The sequence below is a fragment of the Salmo trutta genome, chromosome 22 (assembly GCF_901001165.1).
Source record: "Salmo trutta chromosome 22, fSalTru1.1, whole genome shotgun sequence".
NCBI classification, from domain to species: domain Eukaryota; kingdom Metazoa; phylum Chordata; class Actinopteri; order Salmoniformes; family Salmonidae; genus Salmo; species Salmo trutta.
Genome location: NC_042978.1, coordinates 19,927,589 through 19,952,153, shown reverse-complemented (window position 1 = coordinate 19,952,153; position 24,565 = coordinate 19,927,589). Strand labels below are relative to the sequence as shown.

General features: G+C 44.8%; 1 protein-coding gene across 3 annotated transcripts in view; it reads right to left on the bottom strand.

Moving 5' to 3' along the window:
* The window catches only part of LOC115158323 (F-BAR domain only protein 1), a 42,365-nt gene extending 19,718 nt beyond the window's left edge, over nt 1-22,647 (bottom strand). The window contains exons 1-2 of one of the 3 annotated variants that reach the window (XM_029707123.1): nt 22,503-22,647; nt 9,212-9,264 (exon numbers count right to left, since the gene is read on the bottom strand). In XM_029707123.1, coding sequence (XP_029562983.1) covers nt 9,212-9,238 — 27 coding nt within the window. In that variant the 5' untranslated portion in view covers nt 9,239-9,264; nt 22,503-22,647. Of the gene's footprint in view, nt 1-887; nt 1,098-9,211; nt 9,265-22,502 lie in introns of those variants that run through there. The other 2 variants (XM_029707125.1, XM_029707124.1) reach the window with 2 other exon arrangements.
* Nucleotides 22,648-24,565: the final 1,918 nt, after the last annotated feature.

The following is a 24,565-nucleotide window of genomic DNA, read 5'->3' as shown; positions in this document are numbered from 1 at the left end:
ACACTACACTTGCTGGTTTTGTCACATAACCTGAAATTAGGTGAACTATTAGAATTTTAGCAACCAGGAAATGGCGGAGCGATTTATGGTTAGTGCATCTTTAGTAGACATATTTTTTTACTTTTTATTTTCATGTTATTACATAACACTTTGGTAATTGCATAGGAATGAGTTGATAGTTTGTAACTACTGTACAGAAGAGGAATAGTGACTGTTCCTTATTCCACTTATGTAATAACTCCATTATTATGCAATTAAAGCAATTTGCAAAGAACTTGATGTCGAGTGTTACTGAATTACCTTATGTCTTACTCATTATGTGATAATCACTTTAAAGCTGCAAAAGTAGTCTACTCTGTTTGTTTCTTCATCAAATATTTGGCAGCCATCAAATAAATATTTTTTTGTTATCAAATAACTTGATTATATTCAAATAGCTTCGAATATTATTTGGTTTTCTGAGAGATAATCACAATATTTCAAGTATTATATGTTTTTCTGAGACCTGTATTTGAATATCAGTTGAAACTCTATATAAACTATATTCAACTAACTCGAGTAGTAAACGTTTTTGTTCAAATAAACAAAAAAATACAACTATTTTCTGCCCAGGTATGGTGTGTGTGTGTGCCAGTATCGCACCCTAAACAACTTATCATCCAAAGATATCATAAGAGTTAAATCCATGAGAAAATCTCATCATCTTCCCTCTGAGATCATTCATCACACAGGTCTGTTTCATATTACACTCCATGGCCAATGGTCTTTGACAGTTCTCTTTGTCTGATTCATGCAGTCCCTCTTCTCCCTCCCTACTCCTTTAAATCAATTAAAATTAGAGTTTTGCTTATGCAAGAGAGAGAACATTACAATGACAACTTTCTCACCATGGCTGAGATGACTTTGTACTCCATGAGACACTGACAAGCTCTGTCTGTCAGTCTAGTCTGTGTGGTCGGGTAGTGACCAGGTTCATGTTTGCAGCTATTAGTTTTAGTTCCTCAGCCTCAGTGTCGGTGTGGTTCTACGGTTGACCAGAGTAGAGTCTGGAGCGGTTCCCTCCCTGACCGCTGTCGGAGAACATTCTTGTGCTGTGATACAAGCGAGCAGAAAGGCAGGCAGGCATGTGAAACCTGTCACACAGTGACACACAGCGTACAGAACAGCCGGTCTGTCCTCTCACTGGTCAGCAGCATAAACAACCCTGCCTGCCAGTCCATCTATCAACAACTATCAGGCCTGGATAGTAAAGGAAACATATCCTGTCCTATGTTCAGAGTTAGATATAATATGGTGTGGTATGACATAGCATAGGCCGATATGTTCTGATAACGGTCTAGTAGAATATAGTTGAAATGGTTTGATAGCCCAAGGTCAGTGTGAGAGGAAAGAGCCAGTCTAGCTGACTCAGAGGTTTAGTGCTTACAGTGCACTTTGGGCTCAATAGGCAATCCCACAGCCGAGTGTCAGCAGCACTGATGATGTGCCTCTAGTATCCCGTCACACTACTTTCACATCTAAAAGGACATCGTCATTGAGTCCCCAGAACAAACCCATCACCTGGTCCACAGTGCCTGGGAGAGACCAGCAGCATCCATGTGGAACTATACTGCACTAACATCACTTCAGATCAGAACACACACAGTCCTGTTGCTGCATTGATTAATGGCTTCAGTGCCCCATTGGGGAACAGGCAGGTGGATTGAGCTCTGTGGTACACGTGACACCCCGAGTGCAGGACCGACCCATGACAGAGACTGAGCACAATGCAGTCTCACACACACACTTTTATTACCATCACCAGTGCATTTGCATCTGGCCTCAGGAACCTGAAGGCAAATTTCCTGAAACGGCTCTTTATCTAACGGGACAGTGAGCGACTATCCAGCTGCAATTAATCTAATTTAGCAAAGCAAATAACAGCTCCACAAGGAGGGAGAGGGAAAGATGGAGAGAAGAGGAGCAAGAGAAAAAATGATGAAAAAGAGGAGAGAGAGAGAGAGAGTTAGAGAGAGGTAGAGAGAGGTAGAGAGTTAGAGAGAGGTAGAGAGAGGTAGAGAGACAGGAGAAAGTTGTGAAGAGACAGGTAGAGAGAGGTAGAGAGACAGGAGAAAGTTGTGAAGAGACAGGGAGAGAGAGGTAGAGAGACAGGAGAAAGTTGTGAAGAGACAGGGAGAGAGAGGTAGAGAGACAGGAGAAAGTTGTGAAGAGACAGGGAGAGAGAGGTAGAGAGACAGGAGAAAGTTGTGAAGAGACAGGGAGAGAGAGGTAGAGAGACAGGAGAAAGTTGTGAAGAGACAGGGAGAGAGAGGTAGAGAGACAGGAGAAAGTTGTGAAGAGACAGGGAGAGAGAGGTAGAGAGACAGGAGAAAGTTGTGAAGAGACAGGAGAGAGAGGTAGAGAGACAGGAGAAAGTTGTGAAGAGACAGGGAGAGAGAGGTAGAGACAGGAGAAAGTTGTGAAGAGACAGGGAGAGAGAGGTAGAGAGACAGGAGAAAGTTGTGAAGAGACAGGGAGAGAGAGGTAGAGACAGGAGAAAGTTGTGAAGAGACAGGGAGAGAGAGGTAGAGAGACAGGAGAAAGTTGTGAAGAGACAGGGAGAGAGAGGTAGAGAGACAGGAGAAAGTTGTGAAGAGACAGGGAGAGAGAGGTAGAGACAGGAGAAAGTTGTGAAGAGACAGGGAGAGAGAGGTAGAGAGACAGGAGAAAGTTGTGAAGAGACAGGGAGAGAGAGGTAGAGACAGGAGAAAGTTGTGAAGAGACAGGGAGAGCATGTGTCCTCAGATAACTCTCCTACCCATCCGTCCCTGCCACTGTGTTTACATCTGCCCTCTGCGGACCGCAGAGCCCCGTGGGACCCAGAGACACAGCCAGGCACAACGTGGATGGGAGGGAAGAGCAGAGGCAACACTGGGTTCATTCTGCTGATGAATGATTGGCTGGGTATAAATTCACCTCGGAGAGCAGAGCACACTTCCTGGAACAGACAGACACTGTGAACCAATGAATTATATAAAAAGACATGGACGATACATCCAACACACAGTCCTGATAGTTTTCCTAATGATAGTGCAGGGCGGCACAGAGCCTAGTGGTTAGAGACAGGTAGCCTAGTGGTTAGAGACAGGTAGCCTAGTGGTTAGAGACAGGTAGCCTAGTGGTTAGAGACAGGTAGCCTAGTGGCTAGAGACAGGTAGCCTAGTGGTTAGAGACAGGTAGCCTAGTGGTTAGAGACAGGTAGCCTAGTGGTTAGAGACAGGTAGCCTAGTGGTTAGAGCGTTGGGCCAGTAACCGAAAGGTGTCTAGATCGAATCCCTGAACTGACAAGGTAAAAATCTGTCGTTCTGCCCCTGAACAAGGCAGTTAACCCACCGTTCCCCAGTAGGTCGTCATTGTAAATAAGAATTTGTTCTTAACTGACTTGCCTAGTTAAATAAAGGTAAAATAAAATGAGTGGGTCTGGACTCTGGAGGAACGGACTGTTGTTAGGCAAAAATGTGCAATTAAAGGATTAATGTTGTTCAATGTGAGAATGCCCAGTCAGCCATCTCACTGGGGAATTGGACAGGGGGGCATATTCTCATGAACTTAACAGGCATTAATGTCTTTGTCTTGGGATGAAAGCACTGAACAGAGCCCAACACCCATACTGTACACACTCTCCTTTCATCTGAGAGGAGGGAGTCATTCTACTGTCTTGGACTGAGGACTTCATTAAGAACATGTCTAATTATGATAGATGTGTATTCCTCCTCCATCCCTCCACTGACTAATTAAGAAAGGGTGGAATACATGCAAATATAATGGTTTGGGCTGGCGCTGGATATCCAAGCAGAAATGAAGGCTCTGTCCCAATATGCAGCTCCCAGATGTCTCTACACGCTAATTACCTCAAGGTTGAATTTGCACAGCGCTGCAATTTGTCGGCATAAGAGAATCACTGAATGGGGAGTGGGACACACACACACAGACACACACGCCTGGAGACTCCATTCAATCCCAGAGAAAGCTGGCATCGGCATGCATACGCATACTTCACTAAGCTCATGGCTGAGACAAACTGAGTTAACTGATTTAAACTGGAGTGGATGCTGGTGTCTACTGTGTTATCAACAGCCCTTCGAGCTAGAAGACAAGCCCTTTGTTGCTCCTTTGCAGTAAAGCTGGTATGCCAAGCAGTGAGAATCAGAGCAACACGTAACTATGACAAGTAAGAGAAGCCAACTTCATTATGTGAGATGGCCAACATTGGATTCCTATGGACACAGACTGATGGGAGACTGTCTGAGAAATAGTTCCATCCCTCCTGGTTTGGGTTGGAGGGAAGCGTCTTTGACCTGCCTTTGTTCCACACAAAGGAGTTATCCTCTCCCCTCCATAGGCATGGAGGCCCTGCTGCCTGCAGCCATACAAAGGCAGGCAGGATCACATGACTTGCTGCTGATCAGTCAGCAGGCAGGCTGGCAGAGCAGACAGACAGCCCAGCTTGCTCCTCACAATAACACACTCAACTCTGCCTCGGTCACAGTCACTCACACAACACATCTCTACATAATGGAGCCAGGGAGGTTCCAGCATCACAGAGATAGAGGCTTCATGTACACACACACACACACAAATACAAAGACACACAAACCCCACCACTACCAAACAAGCACACACTATCTGACGCACAGTGAATGAGGAACGGGGAGTTACAGGGAAATCATAATCAGATATCCCCCAACAACTGAATGAATAAAACAATTAACTTTAGATTATCTAAATATTGCGACCTATAAAAACCTCTTAATGATAGGAATCTCATTTCCCTAACCAAATGAAATTCCTGACTCCGTGCCAGACCCAATTGTTACTGGACTTTTAGTTACATTTTTTGGCACAGCTTCCTCCTCCAAATATCCCTCCTTCACTGTGAATTGGCAGAGTGGTGTATTAGAACCAGGGCACACATGAAATAGCTCAGCCAGGTGTGCAGAGGAGCACAGAACACAGATTACCGCTAGGAGCAGCTGACAAACACCTGGCCTGTTTCAGTCTCTCCTTCTATCCCTCTAAGACTAGGGGGTTGCAGTCAGTGGTACATTGCTGTCATGCTTATTCTCTGCAGTATCTGTCCAGGTTCTAACATATTGATGTGGTTCCTGTTGGTTTCTTTTCCAGGTATTGTATGATGAAGTGTGTTCATCTGTGTGTCAGGAATTAACTCTGTGCCCCTACTCCCACCATCACTAAGGAGACCAAGCAGCCTAAGCAACCTCAGTTCTATGATTGAGAGCGAGAGAGAGAGGAGAGAGAGAAAGAGAAAGAGAAAGTGAGAGAAAGAGAGAGAAAGTGAGAGAAAGAGAAAGTGAGAGAAAGAGAGAAAGCAAGAGAGAGAGAGAGAGAGAGAGAGAGAGAGAGAGAGAAAAAGAGCGAGAGAGAGAAAAAGCGAGAGAGAGAAAAAGCGAGAGAGAGAGAAAGCGAGAGAGAGAGAGAAAGAGAAAGCGAGAGAAAGAGAAAGCGAGAGAGAGAGAGAGAGAAAGCGAGAGAGAAAGCGAGAGAGAGAGAGAGAGAAAGCGAGAGAGAGAAAGCGAGAGAGAGAGAAAGCGAGAGAGAGAAAGCGAGAGAGAGAAAGCGAGAGAAAGCGAGAGAGAGAGAGAAAGCGAGAGAAAGCGAGAGAGAGAGAGAAAGCGAGAGAAAGCGAGAGAGAGAGAGGGGGAGAGAGAGTGAGAAAGAGAAAGCGAGAGAAAGCGAGAGAGTGAGAGAGAGAGAGAGAGAGAGAGAGAAAAAGAGCGAGAGAGAGAAAAAGCGAGAGAGAGAAAAAGCGAGAGAGAGAGAAAGCGAGAGAGAGAGAGAAAGCGAGAGAGAGAGAGAGAAAGCGAGAGAGAAAGCGAGAGAGAGAGAGAGAGAAAGCGAGAGAGAGAAAGCGAGAGAGAGAGAGAGAAAAGCGAGAGAGAGAAAGCGAGAGAGAGAAAGCGAGAGAGAGAAAGCGAGAGAGAGAGAGAAAGCGAGAGAAAGCGAGAGAGAGAGAGAAAGCGAGAGAAAGCGAGAGAGAGAGAGAAAGCGAGAGAAAGCGAGAGAGAGAGAGAAAGCGAGAGAAAGCGAGAGAAAGCGAGAGAGAGAGAGAAAGCGAGAGAGAGAGAGAAAGCGAGAGAGAGAGAGAAAGCGAGAGAAAGCGAGAGAGAGAGAGAAAGCGAGAGAGAGAAAGCGAGAGAAAGCGAGAGAGAGAGAGAGTTTAATTCAAATTTTAAAAAGCATGCGGACCTGATGGCATCCTAAATGAGATGCTCAAACTTACTAGTGCAAAATTTCAATTGGCTATATTAAAACTGTTTAATTTGATCCTGAGTGTAGGCTATTTCCCTGACATCTGGAATCAAGGACTCATAACCCCAATCTTTAAGAACGGAGACAAATTTGACCCTAACAATTACAGAGGCATTTGTGTGAACAGTAACCTGGGGAAGGTTTTCTGTAGTATCATCAATGTAAGAGTTCTAAACTTCCTTAATAAGCACAATGTCTTGAGTAAAAGCCAAATTGGATTTATACCAAAACATCGCACAACTGATCATATTTACACCTTAGACACCCTGATAGATAAACATGTCCACCAAAATAATACCAAAATATATGCTTGCTTTATCGACTTCCAAAAAGCATTTGATTCTATTTGGCATACAGGACTGTTCTACAAAGTTATTGAAAGTGGTGTAGGGGGTAAAACATATGGCATAATTAAATCAATGTATACTGGCAATACATGCAGCATTAAAATTGGTAAGAAAAGAACAGAATTCTTTAACCAGGGGCGGGGCCTTCGTCAGGGTTGCAATCTGAGCCCTGCACTCTTCAATATTTACATTAACGAATTGGCCACTATTCTAGAAAAATCCTCAGCCCCTGGTGTTAGTCTCCACAATTCAGAAGTGAAATGCCTACTCTTCGCAGATGACCTATGCCTTCTGTCACCCACAGCACATGGCCTACAGCAGAGCCTGGACCTGCTAGAGCAGTACTGCTAGACCTGGGCCCTGGCAGTAAACCCCAAAAATACTAAAATAATGATTTTCCAGAGAAGATCCAGATCTCATGGAATTAGACCAAAGTTCTCAATTGGTACAAAATATATAGAGTACTGTACACACTACAATTACTTAGATTTAAAAATAAGCTCAACTGGACACCTTAATGAGGCAGTGAATGAACTGAGAGAGAAAACACACAGGGCATTCTACACCATTAAAAAGCTAATTCAAATTGAAATACCTATTCAAATTTGGCTAAAACGAATTGAATATGTCATTGAACCAATTGCACTTTATGGCAGCGAGGTGTGGGGTCCACCTGCAAAACAAGATTTCATCAAATGGGACAAACACCCCATTGAAACCCTACATGCAGAGTTCTGTAAGATTCTCCTACGTGTCCAGAGGAAAACTACAAACAATGCATGCAGGGCAGAATTAGGCCAATATCCACTAATAATAAAAACTCAAAAAAGAGCAATTCAGTTTTGGAAACATCTAAAATACAGTGACCCCCTCTCATATCATTACCAAGCCCTGCAATGCCAAGAGCTGAGCAAAGAAAAGAGTCCTCTCATCCAGCTGGTCCTGGGACTGAGTTCACAAACCTGTTCTACTAACACACTGAAGCCTCAGGACCAGAACATCCAATCAATCAGAATAAACCAAATTACAACACAGTCAAAACAAAACTACATTGCTTATTGGGAAACACAAGCACAAACACAAAGCAAAATGCAGCGCTATCTGGCCCTAAATCGACAGTACACCATGGCTAAATATTTGACCATGGTTACTGATCAAAACCTTAGAAAAACCTTGACAAAGTACAGGCTCAGTGAGCACAGCCTTGTCATTGAGAAGGGTAGACACAGGAAAACCTGTCTCCCTGTAGAGGAAAGGCTGTGCAACCACTGCACCACAGCAGAACCTGAGACAGAGCTGCATTTCCTGACAAAATGTCAAAAATATAAAACAATTAGAGTGTGTCATTTCCCCAAATGTGAAACCCTGGGGGAGGACGCAGAGAGCTGTGGGTTGGCAGCGCACTACACTGCTGCCTGCCATAAGTTGAGGGACAGTGTCTGACAGACCAATCAACCTGCACATGTCCTCTACTGTATGCTTATTGTTATTGTTGAATGTATGGTTATTCTGACCCTTGGTTATTGTTGTTACTGTTGTCCCATTGACAATTTTGATTCTCATTTTTATTTATTTTTATATTGTAAATATCCAAAATAAGCTTTGGCAATATGTACATTGTTACATCATGCCAATAAAGCGAATTGAATTGAAAGAGAAAGCGAGAGAGAGAGAAAGCGAGAGAGAGAGAGAAAGAGAAAGCGAGAGAGAGAGAAAGCGAGAGAGAGAGAAAGAGAAAGCGAGAGAGAGAGAAAGAGAAAGTGAGAGAAAGGGGAAAGCGAGAGAGAAAGAGAAAGCGAAAGCGAGAGAGAGAAAGCGAGAAAAAGAAAGCGAGAGAGAGAAAGCAAGAGAGCGAGAGAGCGAGAGAGAAAGCGAGAGAGAGAGAAAGCGAGAGAGAGAGAGAGAGAAAGCGAGAGAGAGAGAAAGTGAGAGAGAGAGAGAGAGAAAGCGAGAGAGAGATCACTCAGGAGACTGGTAGAGTGCAACATGTGCATCATGGTGGTGGTTCAGTATCATTCACAGATGAATTACTGAGAAAGTAAGGTGTCATGACTCATATGTGATTCAGGGGAATAGCCTGGAATTGTTCTGCCAGCCTACATGTATTTGTCCCCTTTAAGTATATATGTGTTCCCTTGTTGTCTCTCTTGTTGTGATGTTTTTTTTTTATCCCAGGCCCCCGTCCCCGCAGGAGGCCTTTAGCCTTTTGGTAGTTGTGGATAAGAATTTGTTCTTAACTGACTTGCCTAGTTAAATTGTTTTTTTTTAAATATATAATGCTGTACAAAAGTTGTTCATCATTATACTTAACTGTAAAAGGCAGGCCTATTATTGCTTCGGTCACATACAATTTGTGAGTGTTTGGGTTTTTATTAGCTTCTGCAATCTGTATAGAAATGAGCGGTAAAAGGGTCTAACGTTTGCATGCATAATGGCCAAATAAAATAAAACAATGTCTAATGGTTACATAACCCTCCCTCTGACTGCTGATTTTCACCTCTCCATGTTGAGCTGCCAATGATCCTCATAGAATATAATATACCAAATAGACTCACCCAGAAGTTGTTCTTGAAGAAAGCCATCTTCACTCAGAGAGTTTTATAGGGATCTGTAATTACGTGAGAGGGAGGAAAGCGTTAGAGACAGGACAGAAACGAGGATACAGCACTCAGCTCTCCTCTGTATCAGTGACCAGAGTCAGCTGGTGGCACTGAACCAACATTCACACCAATAATGAGACAACTCTACAAATGAATTGTTGTTTTCCCTGTGCTGAATTGTTATTGATCTCTAGCTGTGGGCTGAATCTCCCCTTGTACAGACACTGTAACAATAACTTGGGCTAGGTGAAAAGCCTCCTCTCAGGCCCAAAACAGACACAGAGACACTGTAGTGTATAAAGAATAAAGTAGAAACTTCTGTTGCAGTCTTATTAAAAACAAGCTGGTGTAGGCAAGGCAACAATAGACACATTTAGTTTAATGAAGACCAGTGTCCTGAGGGGACAGCCAGGGTTTAACAGTTCACTTCAAAGAGATAGAACAGGGAGGAGAGGGAAGAGAGAGAGCAAGGGAAGAGAGAGAGCGCGAGGGAAGAGAGAGAGAGCGCGAGGGAAGAGAGAGAGAGCGCGAGGGAAGAGAGAGAGAGCGAGGAAGGAGGGAAGAGGGAGAGAGCGAGCGAGGGAAGAGAGAGAGAGCGAGGAAGGAGGGAAGAGGGAGAGAGCGAGCGAGGGAAGAGGGAGAGAGCGAGCGAGGGAAGAGATAGCGAGAGAAGAGAGAGTGAGAAGAGAGAGAGTGAGAGAGAGCTCTGACAAAGCCACCAAGGAGAGTGTGCCTTATCAAGATGAATAAAGATCTCTACAGTGTGATCACTCACTCTGTCTGTGTGTGCAGTAGAGAGCTGAGAGGCTACGGGTCTCTAGCCAATAGCCACATCTCTAATACCATCCCCCAGAGTCACCTCCAGAAGGTATACTAAGGTAAGGTCACACACAAAGAGCCTCCACAACACAATGAATCAACAGGAACCATGGTCTCTTCTCTGACTGTGAAGTGAGAATTGCGACTATGGGCTTCTATGGGAAGGGATTATGGGAGGCAGGAGGAAACATAGCAACAGCTGCACATACACCCTCTGACCCCCTATAGCGTTTCTCCACCCTCCCACACTGCTGTGGGGGATTTCATTCCTGCTCAAGTAGCTCCTAGCTATCTGCTCATCATGAAGAATAGTAGCCGGAAGAGCTTCCAAGCACATAGCAAAGGTGAATGAGTGTGAGCGCGTACGAGTGTGTGTGTGTGTGTGTGTGTGGTGACCCTGCAGTCCCAGCGTTTCCCCAGGGCAGGCCTGGCTGTGGGTTCCTAGTATTCTGCTGAGAGGAGAGAGGGCTTTATCTTTGCGAGAGGAGCGGCTGGCCTTAGCTCAGGCAGAGCGACCTTGTGTTCAACAGGGAAACACACACGAAAAGCGCTCTCTTTCTCACACACACACACACACACACCTCCCCTCTCACACCCCGTTAATTAACTCAGTGCTTGGAGTCGTTTGGCAGCGTGGCTCAGGGCTGAAAGTGAGACGCCGTAGCCAGCTACCAAGTTCCCACTCTGCTCGGTCCCGTGTGGCTCAGTTGGTAGAGCATGGTGTTTGCAACGCCAGGGTTGTGGGTTCGATTCCCACGGGGGACCAGTACGGGATTTTTTTTTAATGAAAAGTATGCATTCACTACTGTAAGTCGCTCTGGATAAGAGCGTCTGCTAAATGACTAAAATGTAAAAGTTCTACGCAACACAGACCCAGGGTGATAGAGAAGAGGAGACATGGCAGTGGTGGAATCAGTAAGACAGAGGGATCTCAGGCTGGTGGTGGTGAGGGACAAGCATCGCGTGCCAGGCTTCACACAGGGCTGCTGAGGAGAGACGGATGAGTGGCTAGAATAGATGACATTCAGCTAACTTGATCAGGATTCAACCTGACCTTTACAGAAATCACACCTCTACTCAGAGGTAAACAAAGACTACAACAGTGTTGTGCATTGGGATTCCTCTGGTTAATTAATATTCCAAAAGAACTGAGGTTGAAGCGGATCATGGTGGGCTGCTGTGGTAGTTGCTGTGGTGGAACCATCTGGTACACGCTGAGTCACTGAGACTCACAGAGGGTCAGAGAGATAGTGTGAGGCATTCTCCACAGCCAAGAGCCTCAACAGATGATGTGGGTGGATTGATATGGAATATGATTTTAAAAAGCACATTAAAAAAAGGATACACTTGACTGGACACAATAATAGGCTAGCCAGCCTAGCATATGTCCAGTAGGCCTAACGTTCGTTCCTTTCGGTGTCTTTACAGCTCAGTATTAGTGAGTTTATACAGTAATGTGTCGTGCTACCTCCACCTTGGACTGGGCTGGGCTTCTGCCGGCTCCTCTGCTGATTGTGAGAGTGTGGCTAGTGGTGGTTTAGTCTAGGACCACAGCCAGGGCTGCGCTAGGCTATCACCAGCATACAGCAGTAGAGAAGAAGCCATATCAGCACAGAGCCCAGGCTCTAGTCTAGATGACCTGCCATGAAAAACTAGGGCTTATAAAAAAAGGCATTTCCAGTCCCCCCCACCAACTGTCCCTTCCTCTTGTTTTGCCAGTAAATAACTGGCATCTATCTCTCCACCCATATTCAGCCTCCCTCTCTTTTCACTGTGATGGAGGTCATTGGAGTGGGGCTACTGGCAGATTCTTCTCTCTGGGTTGACAGTTCAGCAGAGGCTCCTGCATGGTCCTTATATCCCCACACCACCCTCTTTCAGCTCATCTCTGTTAGGGCATGAGGCTGGGAGGGAATTGACTTACTCCCACAGCCATCTTCATTGACAAATGGCAACGCCAGAGATCTACCTCCTCCATCTTGGAGAAGAGAGAAAATGGGTAAAAGTAATGATACATCCAAGAATCTAGTGAAGACGGTCTGCTAGGGTCTTAACGGTCCCATGTGTCACTGGCAGCAGAGGAAGTCAAGAAGAGAAAGACAGAGTGGGTAGGTGGAGGATGAAACAAGGGAAAAGTAAGAGAACAGAGAGGCCTAAGGTTTTGACAGAGAACAAACTGCGAACAGGTGAACAAGAGAAATGGAAGAGAACTGAAGAGAGAGCAACCACCAATCAACACACTCTCCTACACTAAATAACAGAGATACAGCAGTAGAGCTCTAAAATGCATGTGATGATAGCAGTGACCTTTAGATAAATCCTCTCTCTGAGGTCTAACACATCTATAACGTGTCTCGCCAAACTTTCGTAACTGTAGGTGTTTTCCAAGGACAGCGACAGGGAGAGTAGCTCCTGTAGCTACAGTCTGTCACACTGTCCTTCATCAAACCTGACGTGGCAGGGAGAGGAGCAGAGGTAATTCTGTCAGACCATTTTGCAGTGCCCACTACCCTCCCTGCCAATGACAATGCTTCCAGAGCCATTGTGAGTCACCACAGTGACTGCCACACCTGGGCACAGTGGGCAGAGCACTACCCATTAGAGAGCTGGCCGTGATATGGACGAACGCCTATGTTCTGCTGAACAGTCTCAGCACAATTGTTAACCAGAATTGCAATTACATTTTATTTTTAATATTTTTTATTTCACCTTTATTTAACCAGGTAGGCCAGTTGAGAACAAGTTCTCATTTACAACGGCGACCTGGCCAAGATAAAGCAAAGCAGTGTAACAAAAACAACAACACAGAGTTACACATGGAATAAACAAACGTACAGTCAATAACACAACAGAAAAATCTATGTACAGTGTGTGCAAATGTAGAAGAGTAGGAAGTTAAGTCAATAAATAGGCCATGGACGAAAATAATTACAATTTAGCATTAACACTGGAATGACAGATGTGCAGATGATGATGTGTAAGTAGAGAGTAGAGATACTGGGGTGAAAAAGAGCAGGAGGGTAAGTAACAATATGGGGAGGAGGTAGTTGGGTGTGCTATTTACAGATTGGCTGTGTACAGGTACAGTGATCGGTAAACTGCTCTGACAGCTGATGCTTAAAGTTAGAGAGGGAGATATGACTCCAGCTTCAGTGATTTTTGCAATTTGTTCCAGTCATTGGCAGCAGAGAACTGGAAGGAAAGGCGGCCAATGGAAGTGTTGGCTTTGGGGATGACCAGTGAAATATACCTGCTGGAGCGCGTGCTACGGGTGGGTGTTGCTATGGTGACCAGTGAGCTAAGATAAGGCGGGGCTTTACCTAGCAGACTTATAGATGACCTGGAGCCAGTGGGTTAGGCGATGAATATGTAGTGAGGGCCAGCCAATGATAGCATACAGGTCACAGTGGTGGGTAGTATATGGGACTTTGGTGACAAAATGGATGGCACTGTGATAGACTACATCCAGTTTGCTGAGTAGAGTGTTGGAGGCTATTTTGTAAATGACATCACCGAAGTCAAGGATCGGTAGGATAGTCAGTTTTACGAGGGTATGTTTGGCAGCATGAGTGAAGGAGGCTTTGTTGTGAAATAGGAAGCCGATTCTAGATGTAATTTTGGATTGGAGATTTTTTTTTATTTTACCAGGTAAGTTGACTGAGAACATATTCTCATTTACAGCAACGACCTGGGGAATAATTTCAGGGGAGAGGAGGGGGATGAATGAGCCAATTGTAAGCTGGGGATGATTAGATGGCCATGGTGGTATTGGGAATTTAGCCAGGACACCAGGGTTAACACCCCTACTCTTACAATAAGTGCAATGGGATCTTTAATCACCTCAGAGAGTCAGGACACCCGTTTAACGTCCCATCCAAAAGAAGGCACCCTACACAGGGCAGTGTCCCTGGGGCATTGGGATATTGTTTAGACCAGAGGACAGAGTGCCTCCTACTGGCCCTCCAACACCACTTCCAGCAGCATCTGGTCTCCCATCCAGGGACTGACCAGGACCAACCCTGCTTAGCTTCAGAAGCAAGCCAGCAGTGGGATGCAGGATGGTATGCTGCTTCATGTGAGTCTGGAAGGAGAGTTTACAGTCTAACCAGACACCTAGGTATTTGTAGTTGTCCACATATTCTAAGTCAGAACTGTCCAGAGTAGTGATGCTAGTCAGGCGGGAGGGTATGGGCAGCAATTGGTTGAAGAGCATGCACTTAGTTTTACTTGCATTTAAAAGCAGTTGAAGGCCTCAGAAGGAGTGTTGTATGGCATTGAAGCTCGTTTGGAGGTTTGTTAGCACAGTGTCCAAAGAATGGTGTCATCTGGGTAGAGGTGGATCAGAGAATCACAGGCAGCAAGAGTGGCATCATTGATGTATACAGAGAAAAGAGTCAGCCCAAGAATTGAACCCTGTGGCACCCCCATAGAGATTGCCAGAGGTCCGGACAACAGGCCCTCTGATTTGACACACTGAACTCTATCAGAGAAGTAGTTGGTGAACCAGGCGAGGCAGTCATTTGAGAAGCCAAGGCTATTGAGTCTGCCGATAAGAATGCGGTGATTGACAGAGTCGAAAGCCTTGACCAGGTCGATGAAGACGGCTGCACAGTACTTTCTTTTATCGACGGCGGTTATGATTTCGTTTAGGACCTTGAGCATGGCTGAAGTGCACCCATGACCAGCTCGGAAACCAGATTGCATAGTGGAGAAGTTACGGTGGGATTCGAAATGGTCGGTGATCTGTTTGTTAACTTGGCTTTTGAAGATTTTAGAAAGGCAGGGCAAGATGGATATAGGTCTGTAACAGTATTGGTCTAGAGTGTCTCCCCCTTTGAAGAGGGGGATGACCGCAGCAGCTTTTCAATTTTTGGGGATCTCAGACGATATGAAAGAGAGCTTGAATAAGCTAGTAATAGGGGTTGCAACAATTTTAGGGGATAATTTTAGAAAGAGAGGGTCCAGATTGTCTGGATTTAGGTGAAGGAGAAGCAAGGGGGCTTGGGCAAGTTGCTGCAGGGGGTGCTGAGATGTTGGCCGGGGTAGGGGTAGCCAGGTGGAAAGCATGGCCAGCCGTAGAAAAATGCTTATTGAAATGATCAATTATCGTAGTTTTATCGGTGGTGACAATGTTTCCTACCCTCAGTACAGTGGGCAGCTGGGAGGAGGTGCTCTTATTCTCCATGGACTTTACAGTGTCCCAAAACTTTTTGGAATTAGTGCTTCAGGATGCAAATTTCTGTTTGAAAAAGCTAGCCTTAGCTTTCCTAACTGACTGAGTGTATTGGTTCCTGACTTCCCTGAAAAGTTGCATATCGCAGGGGCTATTCGATGCTAATGCAGAACCCCACAGGATGTTTTTGTGCTGGTCAAGGGCAGGCAAGTCTGGGGTGAACCAAGGGCTATATCTGTTCTTAGTTCTACATTTTTTGAATGGGGTATGCTTATTTAAGATGGAGAGGAAAGCACTTTTAAAAGAGCAACCAGGCATCCTCTACTGACGGGATGAGGTCAATATCCTTCCAGGATACCCGGGCCAGGTCGATTAGAAAGGCCTGCTCGCTAAAGTGTTTTAGGGAGCGTTTGACAGTGATTAGGGGTGGTCGTTTGACCGCGGACCCATTACGCACGCAGGCAATGATCGTATTTAGAGGGCAAGTTGGTCAGGATGATATCTAAGAGGGTGAACATGGTTATGGATTTAGGGTTGTACCTGGTAGGTTCCTTGATAATTTGTGTGAGATTGAGAGCATCTAGCTTAGATTGTAGGACGGCCGGGGTGTTAAGCATGTCCCAGTTTAGGTCACCTAACAGCACGAACTCTGAAGATCGATGGGTGGCAATCAATTCACATATGGTGTCCAGGGCACAGCTGGGGGCTGAAGGAGGTCTATAACAAGTGGCAACGGTGAGAGACTTGTTTCCGGAAAGGTGGATTTTTAAAAGTAGAAGCTTGAATTGTTTGGGCACTGACCTGGATAGTATGACAGAGCTCTGCAGGCTCTCTCTGCAGTAGATTGCAACTCCGCCCCTTTTGGCAGTTCTATCTTGTCGGAAAATGTTATAGTTAGGGATGGAAATTTCAGGACTTTTGGTGGCCTTCCTAAGCCAGGCTTCAGACACGGCTAGGCCATCCGGGTTGGTGGAGTGTACTAAAGCAGTGAATAAAACAAACTTAGGGAGGAGGCTTCTGATGTTAACATGCATGAAACCAAGGCTTTTACGGTTACAGAAGTCGACAAATGAGCGCGCCTGGGGAATGGGAGTGGAGCTAGGCGCTGCAGGGCCTGGGTTAACTTCTACATCACCAGAGGAACAGAGGAGGAGTAGGGTAAGGGTACGGCTAAAGGCTATGAGAACTGGTCGTCTAGTGCGTTTGGAACAGAGTAAAAGGAGCAGATTTCTGGGCACGGTAGAATAGATTCAAAGCATAATGTACAGACAAGGGTATGGTAGGATGTAGCCTACATGCAATCATTCATTGCCCTATTCACTAGCTTGATGTAATGTGGTGTTGCTGCATCAATTCTGACATCATTACTAGAACACCATCAAGCTGCACACACATGAACAAACCTCTGCTTGTGTAAAATGCTCTCTCCCTCCTCTACCCAGGCAGCAGCAGAATCATCAGGCAGAACCAAAGTATGCTCTCCTCCATGCCCTTCCATTGGAGCTGAATGTGGTGTTGTCCCCTGTAGCATATAATAGGGTCCAGGACAGTCTAAGACACTGAGCCAGCCTGCCAGGCATCACTTCCAGCACAGACAGACCCGCCACTGAGCAGAGCATGACATCATGGTGAGCACTGGCGGTCCATTCAGAATGAATGGATGTCTGTGTACAAGGCATCAAGGGCGTAACAAAACATTCAAAACAACAACACACAAACCAATACATTTGCATAGTCCAGCTGCTAATTGAGACCTGAAAAAAATAATAATACGTAGATCCAAATGTCTACACAAGAAGGCTCTCTCATCTCCTTCACAGTGTTTTATTTTGGGCCACCATGTGCTTTTGGGCGACCCAGATTAGAAACATAATTGATAAAATGAGGTGCTGAACAACATCAGAGCTCTCCTCCTTGTCTACTGCAACACAAACAGCAACATCCATATTATATAGAATTACGCTAAACAGATTTGACATCAGCCACCATGTCAACACCATGTGACACATTTCGACCCGACTTGGTAATCCTAATATTGAGCTCCCCTTAGTTATCACTGGTCCACTTAGCACAGCTTGAAGTGGACCAGTAACCCAGAATAGAGTGAGGTCTGTTCCTGCAGCCAGCAGCCATCCCCATGGTGGATACTGGTGGCCAGCGAGCTCCATCTGCTAGAGACCCTATGCTTAGCAGCATGGCCAGCGGCTGCACAGGCCCAGGCCCTGCCTCCTGCCTCCCAGCTCTGCCCTGCTTGGCAAGATCAAAGGGAGGCCACGGCCAGCGGCTCCGTAGCCTACATTACAGGCAGGGGATCTCCATAATTAATTAATACAGCATACAGTAGCACAATACTGTGTGGGTGAGCTGAGAAGGGAGAGAGAGGGAGCCAGCTAGATCATGAAGACAGAAAATCCTTAAAGGGATACTTCGGCAATTTTGGCAATGAGGCCCTATATCTATTTCACCAGAGTCCGATGAACTCTGACTCTTGGGAAGTACACAAAGGGCCTCCTTGCCAAAATCCCGAAGTATCCCTTTAAGGATAGATTGAGAGGCTTCTTTTCGCCGGTGACATAAAATGTGTGATTTGAGTGCTCCGATTGAAGAGCAGAGTTAGCCCCCCGATATTGATGTGGTATTTTCCTCGCAGGCTGAGGCGGACGGCTCTGCAGGAAGGCTATGATCAGAATTTGAGCTAATCAACAGCACAACACAGAGACACACACAGTCATTTCAAATCTAAATGCAAAGTAGGGCTCTTACTCCCCCTGACCTTGCCTTTATGCTCTCCCTCCTTGCTGCTCTCAGAACAGAACAGAGACACATCTGAAGCCTGCCGCAATGATAGCCCAGTCCAGCCCAGTCCAACACCATCCATCACCTAGCCTCGGCTCAGCCCCTGAAAGGCTGCGATGCGTCTCTGTTCGGTTCTTGGAGGAGAGCTAGCAGGGACCTGATGATGGCAGCGGGTAGAGAGAGTGGCTGCTGAGGTGCCAGCCTGGCCCCAGATCAACAGGCCGATGAGGGTCAAAGCAAAGCCTCCTCTGTTCAGCTCTGTGTTATCTCCAGCATTAAGGGCCTACCTGCTGCTGCCTGAGAGACCTGCTGGGGCCAGCAGCAGCAAGCAGCACTCAACTCACCTCTCCAGAGAAGCTGGATGGTTATGGCTTCAGATGCAGAGGTTCTCAGACTAAAGGGATGCTTTACTGGCTTCAATAGGTACCTGATTAGAAGCCGGACATCAACCCACCCATATTTCCCACCATGACTTTCAAGTGAATTTCTGCCTCTGGTCAAAATAAAGCTGATAGAAATCTCCATAATGAAAAACGAACAAAGACAGAAAGGTAGGTAGCGTTTTCAGAGTACAACTCATAAATAAACATTCCTTTACGAAATATAAAATGCTTAGTGAAATACATACCTAACTACTCAAGAAGTAAACTGGCAAGAGGCCATGAAGTTGGTACATATTTCTTCATCTAATTGAAACCTCTCCATTTCACATCTCTTCATTCCCAGTCCCACCCATATGGAGCAATTTCAGTGCCAACAGAAATTGTATTTGAATTATTTTGTATTAGGATATTGAATTAGAATTTCATATTTAAAATTTGTAATGGACAAATTGAATCATTGAATTTATAATTTGAACTTGCATTTCATGATTTGGAATTTAATTGAATATTGCATTCACTTTAAAATTCAATTTAAATTCAATTCAATATTCAAATTCAACATTTATATAGGCCTATTCAGTTTCAATACGGTAGATATTGCATTCATTGTCTGTGTATCAAGTTCACAAACTATCATTTCAAGTTGGTCAAAGTTTCATATATTCAACTTCTCAGATGCATTCAGATTCAGGTTTCAAATTCAGATTCAAAACCAGAGACAACAAACATGCTGATACTTTGCCAGCCAGGAAAGGGAGAGGAGAACAGATAGAATCAAACGCTGACTGTGGTAAACAGAAACTTATGGTGGATTCTGAAGCCAATGTTGAATTTATTTGGCTCTAGCATTTGAACCGTTTTGGCTATGAGTTATTATGACCCCATTCCTGAAAGCTAAGACTCCGGAGCCTTCTGTTCCCCTCTATGATGATTACAGGCTACATTAGAAGGCAGTGTCACAAAAAACTAAATTTGACCCACATAAGAATATAGTTTAAATGCCCTGACGTAGCCCTTCTAATGATACCCTTTCCACTCCCTATTTCATTTTGCTCTTGTGACTGACTGGGTTCCTACCAGGTCTCCTGCATGTCACAAGACTCTGTTAGCCCACTTAGCTAAAGCCTATAGGGAGAAGTTCAGGAAGTTCATGTAAAGGACAACCCCCTGCTTGCTTAACAAGTAAAGCTTCCCCCTGATTCAGCTCATACCAAGACTCGAACTCAGGATCTCTGCCTCGTAAACACACCTGACCACCATCCTTAAGCATTCTAATCCACCACGCTACTGAAAAAGGCCTTCGTCAATTGCGCAAGGCGCGACACTTCAGGCCGATGAGTGAGTTTCACAGATCCGCATGTGTTACATTCACCCCCTTAACTTACTCCACAGCGACCCCAGTGGTTGAACCAGCTCAACTGTAGATCTGAGTCCAGTGGCACCATTGTAAAGGACGACATACCTGAAATGCAAGACACGCTGGTCCATTTTTAGCCCAACTAGTCTAACAAGTTTGTTTTGTGCGCAAAATTATCATTATCTGGCTAATAATGGGGGCCTCAAGGAAACAATGGGCAAGTGTGGAGGCCTGGAGGAAAAGAACGGGTCGTTGTGGAGGCCTGGAGGAAAAGAACGGGTCGTTGTGGAGGCCTGGAGGAAAAGAACGGGTCGTTGTGGAGGCCTGGAGGAAAAGAACGGGTCGTTGTGGAGGCCTGGAGGAAAAGAACGGGTCGTTGTGGAGGCCTGGAGGAAAAGAACGGGTCGTTGTGGAGGCCTGGAGGAAAAGAACGGGTCGTTGTGGAGGCCTGGAGGAAAAGAACGGGTCGTTGTGGAGGCCTGGAGGAAAAGAACGGGTCGTTGTGGAGGCCTGGAGGAAAAGAACGGGTCGTTGTGGAGGCCTGGAGGAAAAGAACGGGTCGTTGTGGAGGCCTGGAGGAAAAGAACGGGTCGGTGTGGAGGCCTGGAGGAAAATAACGGGTCGGTGTGGAGGCCTGGAAGAAAATAATGGGTCGGTGTGGAGGCCTGGCGGAAAAGAATGGTCCGGTGTGTTAGAAATGCCAGGGCTATGGGCCTCCTGAGTGGCGCAGCGGTTTAAGGCACTGCATCGCAGTGCAAGAGGCATCACTACAGATCCGGGTTCGATCCCGGGCTGTATTGCAGCCGGCCGCAACCGAGAGACCCCTGAGGTGGCACACAACTGACCAATTGTCGTCCGGATTAGGGGAGAGTTTGGCCGGCTGGGATGTCCTTGTCGCATCGCGCTCTAGCGACTCCTTGTGGCAGCCGGGCGCATGCATGGTGACTTCGGTACACCAGCTGTACGGTGTTTCCTCCGACACATTGGTGCGGCTGGCTTCCAGGTTAAGCGAGCAGTGTGTCAAGAAGCAGTGCGGCTTGGTCATGTTTCGGAGAACGCACGCTTCTCGACCTTCGCCTCTCCAGAGTCCGTACGGGAGTTGCAACGATGGGACAAGACAATAACTACTAATTGGATATTACAAAAAGGGGTAAGAAGCAAATAAATGCCAGGGCTGATTTTTGGTCCCACTCCGACGGCTGGTTTGAAGTCTCTGGCATGGGTAGTCATTATAAGATTATTGGTCCTGTGACTTGGACGGGTCTCTTCAGGGAGGAGGTCAAAGGGGGGTGAAGTGTAACACAGGTGGTTCGGTGACGACACTCGTGTGATGAGTAACTTGTCTGAGACATGAAAAGTTGCATTGTCTGGTGCACAGGAGACCTGGGTTACAACCCCATCAGTTAAACTAACACGTCTTCATCTCTCAGCCAAGGTTGCTCATCACATAGCCTCACGAGCGACCTGATCCCACGAGCTTACATGAATGGTTCGCTACACATAGTAATCAGTCTGGTAATTACGAGGCTAACACAGTGGGCTTACACAGTGGGCTAACACAGTCTTGTGACATGCAGGAGACATGCAATATTCATTCAATTCAGTTTCAAATCATGAAATATAAAGTTCAATTTATAAATTCAATGACTCAATTTATGCATTAACAATTCCCAAATATTACATTCAAATCCAATATCCTAATACAAATTATAAAATTCAAATACAATTTTTGTTGCCACTGAAATCATTCCATACGCCCAGACCGCTATGACTCTCTACTCTCTCACACAGCAAATAGCAAATCTGGATACAGAAACACAACATCAAATGAGCATTCATACACCTCTCCTATAGCATTTTCATATAGCCTGGTTGGTTTCAAACCAACTATTGAATAGGAGCTTATGGCATTACAACTTTTACTTTGAGAAGGTTAGAACGCAATTGGAGAACAAGTGTCAATGTGGAATTTTACTTCCACTATCATCATTATGTTCAAAATGTTACATAGGGTATTCCATACAACGTTAAATAGAAAACCTGGCAATTTCTGGAGCAGTTTTACCTTTTATAAACATCTTTGACCTTTTATAAACATCATGGTCATTCGATAAGTCTTTCTAAGGTCATTGATGTCATTGCTGTTAACATCTTGGACTATCCCATATCCTATGATTTTACCAAGATGAATACAAGCGATTGTATCATTGTATAAAAACGTGGTTTTAAAAAACCTGACAAACACCAGTCAGAAGTGACTTTTAGCCAAGTGGCTCATGATCAAAATAAATATTTTCAAAACATTCGATTTGAAGAGTCATGAGAGTCCAATTACGTTACAGTATCTTTAGAATGATACATTATGCATCCAATCAATTGTTTTTGATTTTTACTCTCAAAAGCATTAGCTGGCAGCTTTGCAAACTGAGTACAGTTTTTCTAAAGTAATTAGCAATTAAAGTGACTACTTAACAAAAAAAACAAGTAAAGCATAATCTATATTTCTGATAATGTAATACTATAACATTCACCAAAATCGAGTTACAGTTAGAGATGTTGGCAGCAAGCTCAGCTCAAAAACGTTATTCGTTGTCTGCTAACGTTACGGAATTCTACATTGTCTCCTGTCATGCTACTGAAGTCGGCATTATGCAGTTCCTCGTGCTAGTTATAAACCAAGCTATTTTTCAGGACGTAGCCAAAATAATGGATCATTACCTGTATGTATTTTCTGGAAAACCTTTAGAGTACATTTTCCATCCTGAGTCATTCACCTGTCCAGCACCGGCCGTACGGTGAAGCCTGCCCAAAGCGATTTGATAGTAGGCACTAGGGCAGTGACACAAATTCTCTGGGCAGATTTCAGTGTGCGCGCAAATTCCCACCCATCTCTGTCTCTATTGGTTGACATACTTTTCAATCAAGCCTAGGGGGAAGAATGTGTTGTAGGCATAGCAACCATTTGGAGGCAGGACTTTTAGAATTTCTATGCGCCAATTGGATTACATTTTTTATTTTTTATTTTAACGATAACGCCCACCTGTTAGTTTGAGGCTGTATTTGCCAATGTGGGCTTCAATCAATAAGACTGACGTATTGAAAGCCAGATTAAAGATGGCATCCTTAATTGAAACAATAACAAAGCAGTTACCGTGCCTGTGTTCTAGTAAATAGTTTTGGTAAAGAGCTGAGGGTTGGTCCTGGAGAACCACTCTCCAATTCAAAGTGAAACCTATGTGTGCAAGGACTGACCATCCATGATATCACAATTATAGTTTTAATCATGTTTCGAGGCTATACACTTGGCCCCCTTCCCCAATACTTGTGTAAATATTTTAACAGAAATTATGTATTACACGCGAGCTAAAAGGTTTCTTCTATTCTGCCATTTACTTTATGTTTGTATTCTTATTTTTTACTATTTGTTGTAGTTGTTGCATTGAAAGAGAATGAACCTTAAGGTAAGGATTTAGTTGGATGATGTATACCATGCATATTCTGTACACGAGACTAATAAAACTTGAAACTATACAGTGTTTGTTTACATATAATTTGTTCACAAATATTGGAGCATAACATGCTCATATTTTGGGTTCTAATGGAGTATGACAGTTCAACTAAGTTCATGAGGCATTTATAATTTATAATCTTCAAGAACCAATGGGTAAATATCATTAATTTATACATCAAAAAATGTATGTAGAAATCAAATCAAATTTATTTATATAGCCCTTCTTCCATCAGCTGTTCTCAAAGTGCTGTACAGAAACCCAGCCTAAAACCCCAAACAGCAAATAATGCAGGTGTAGAAGCACGGTGGCTAGGAAAAACTCCCTAGAAAGGCCAAAACCTAGGAAGAAACCTAGAGAGGAACCAGGCTATGAGGGGTGGCCAGTCCTGTTCTGGCTGTGCCGGGTGGAGATTATAACAGAACATGGTCAAGATGTTCAAATGTTCATACAGTGAGGGAAAAAGTATTTGATCCCCTGCTGATTTTGTACATTTGCCCACTGACAAAGAAATGATCAGTCTATAATTTTAATGGTAGGTTTATTTGAACAGTGAGAGACAGAATAACAACAAAAAAATCCAGAAAAACGCATGTCAAAAATGTTATCAAATGATTTGCCTTTTAATGAGGAAAATAAGTATTTGACCCATCTGCAAAACATGACTTAGTACTTGGTGGCAAAACCCTTGTTGGCAATCACAGAGGTCAGACGTTTCTTGTAGTTGGCCACCAGGTTTGCACACATCTCAGGAGGGATTTTGTCCCACTCCTCTTTGCAGATCTTCTCCAAGTCATTAAGGTTTCGAGGCTGACGTTTGCCAACTCGAACCTTCAGCTCCCTCCACAGATTTTCTATGGGATTAAGGTCTGGAGACTGGCAAGGCCACTCCAGGGTCTTAATGTGCTTCTTCTTCAGCCACTCCTTTGTTGCCTTGGCCGTGTGTTTTGGGTCATTGTCATGCTGGAATACCCATCCACGACCCATTTTCAATGCCCTTGCTGAGGGAAGGCGGTTCTCACCCAAGATTTGACGGTATATGGCCCCGTCTATCGTCCCTTTGATGCGGTGAAGTTGTCCTGTCCCCTTAGCAGAAAAACACCCCCAAAGCATAATGTTTCCACCTCCATGTTTGACAGTGGGGATGGTGTTCTTGGGGTCATAGGCAGCATTCCTCCTCCATTTTAGTAATTTAGCAGACACTCTTATCCAGAGCGACTTACAGTACTGAATGCATACATTTCATTTCATACGTTTTATTTTCTTTTTGTT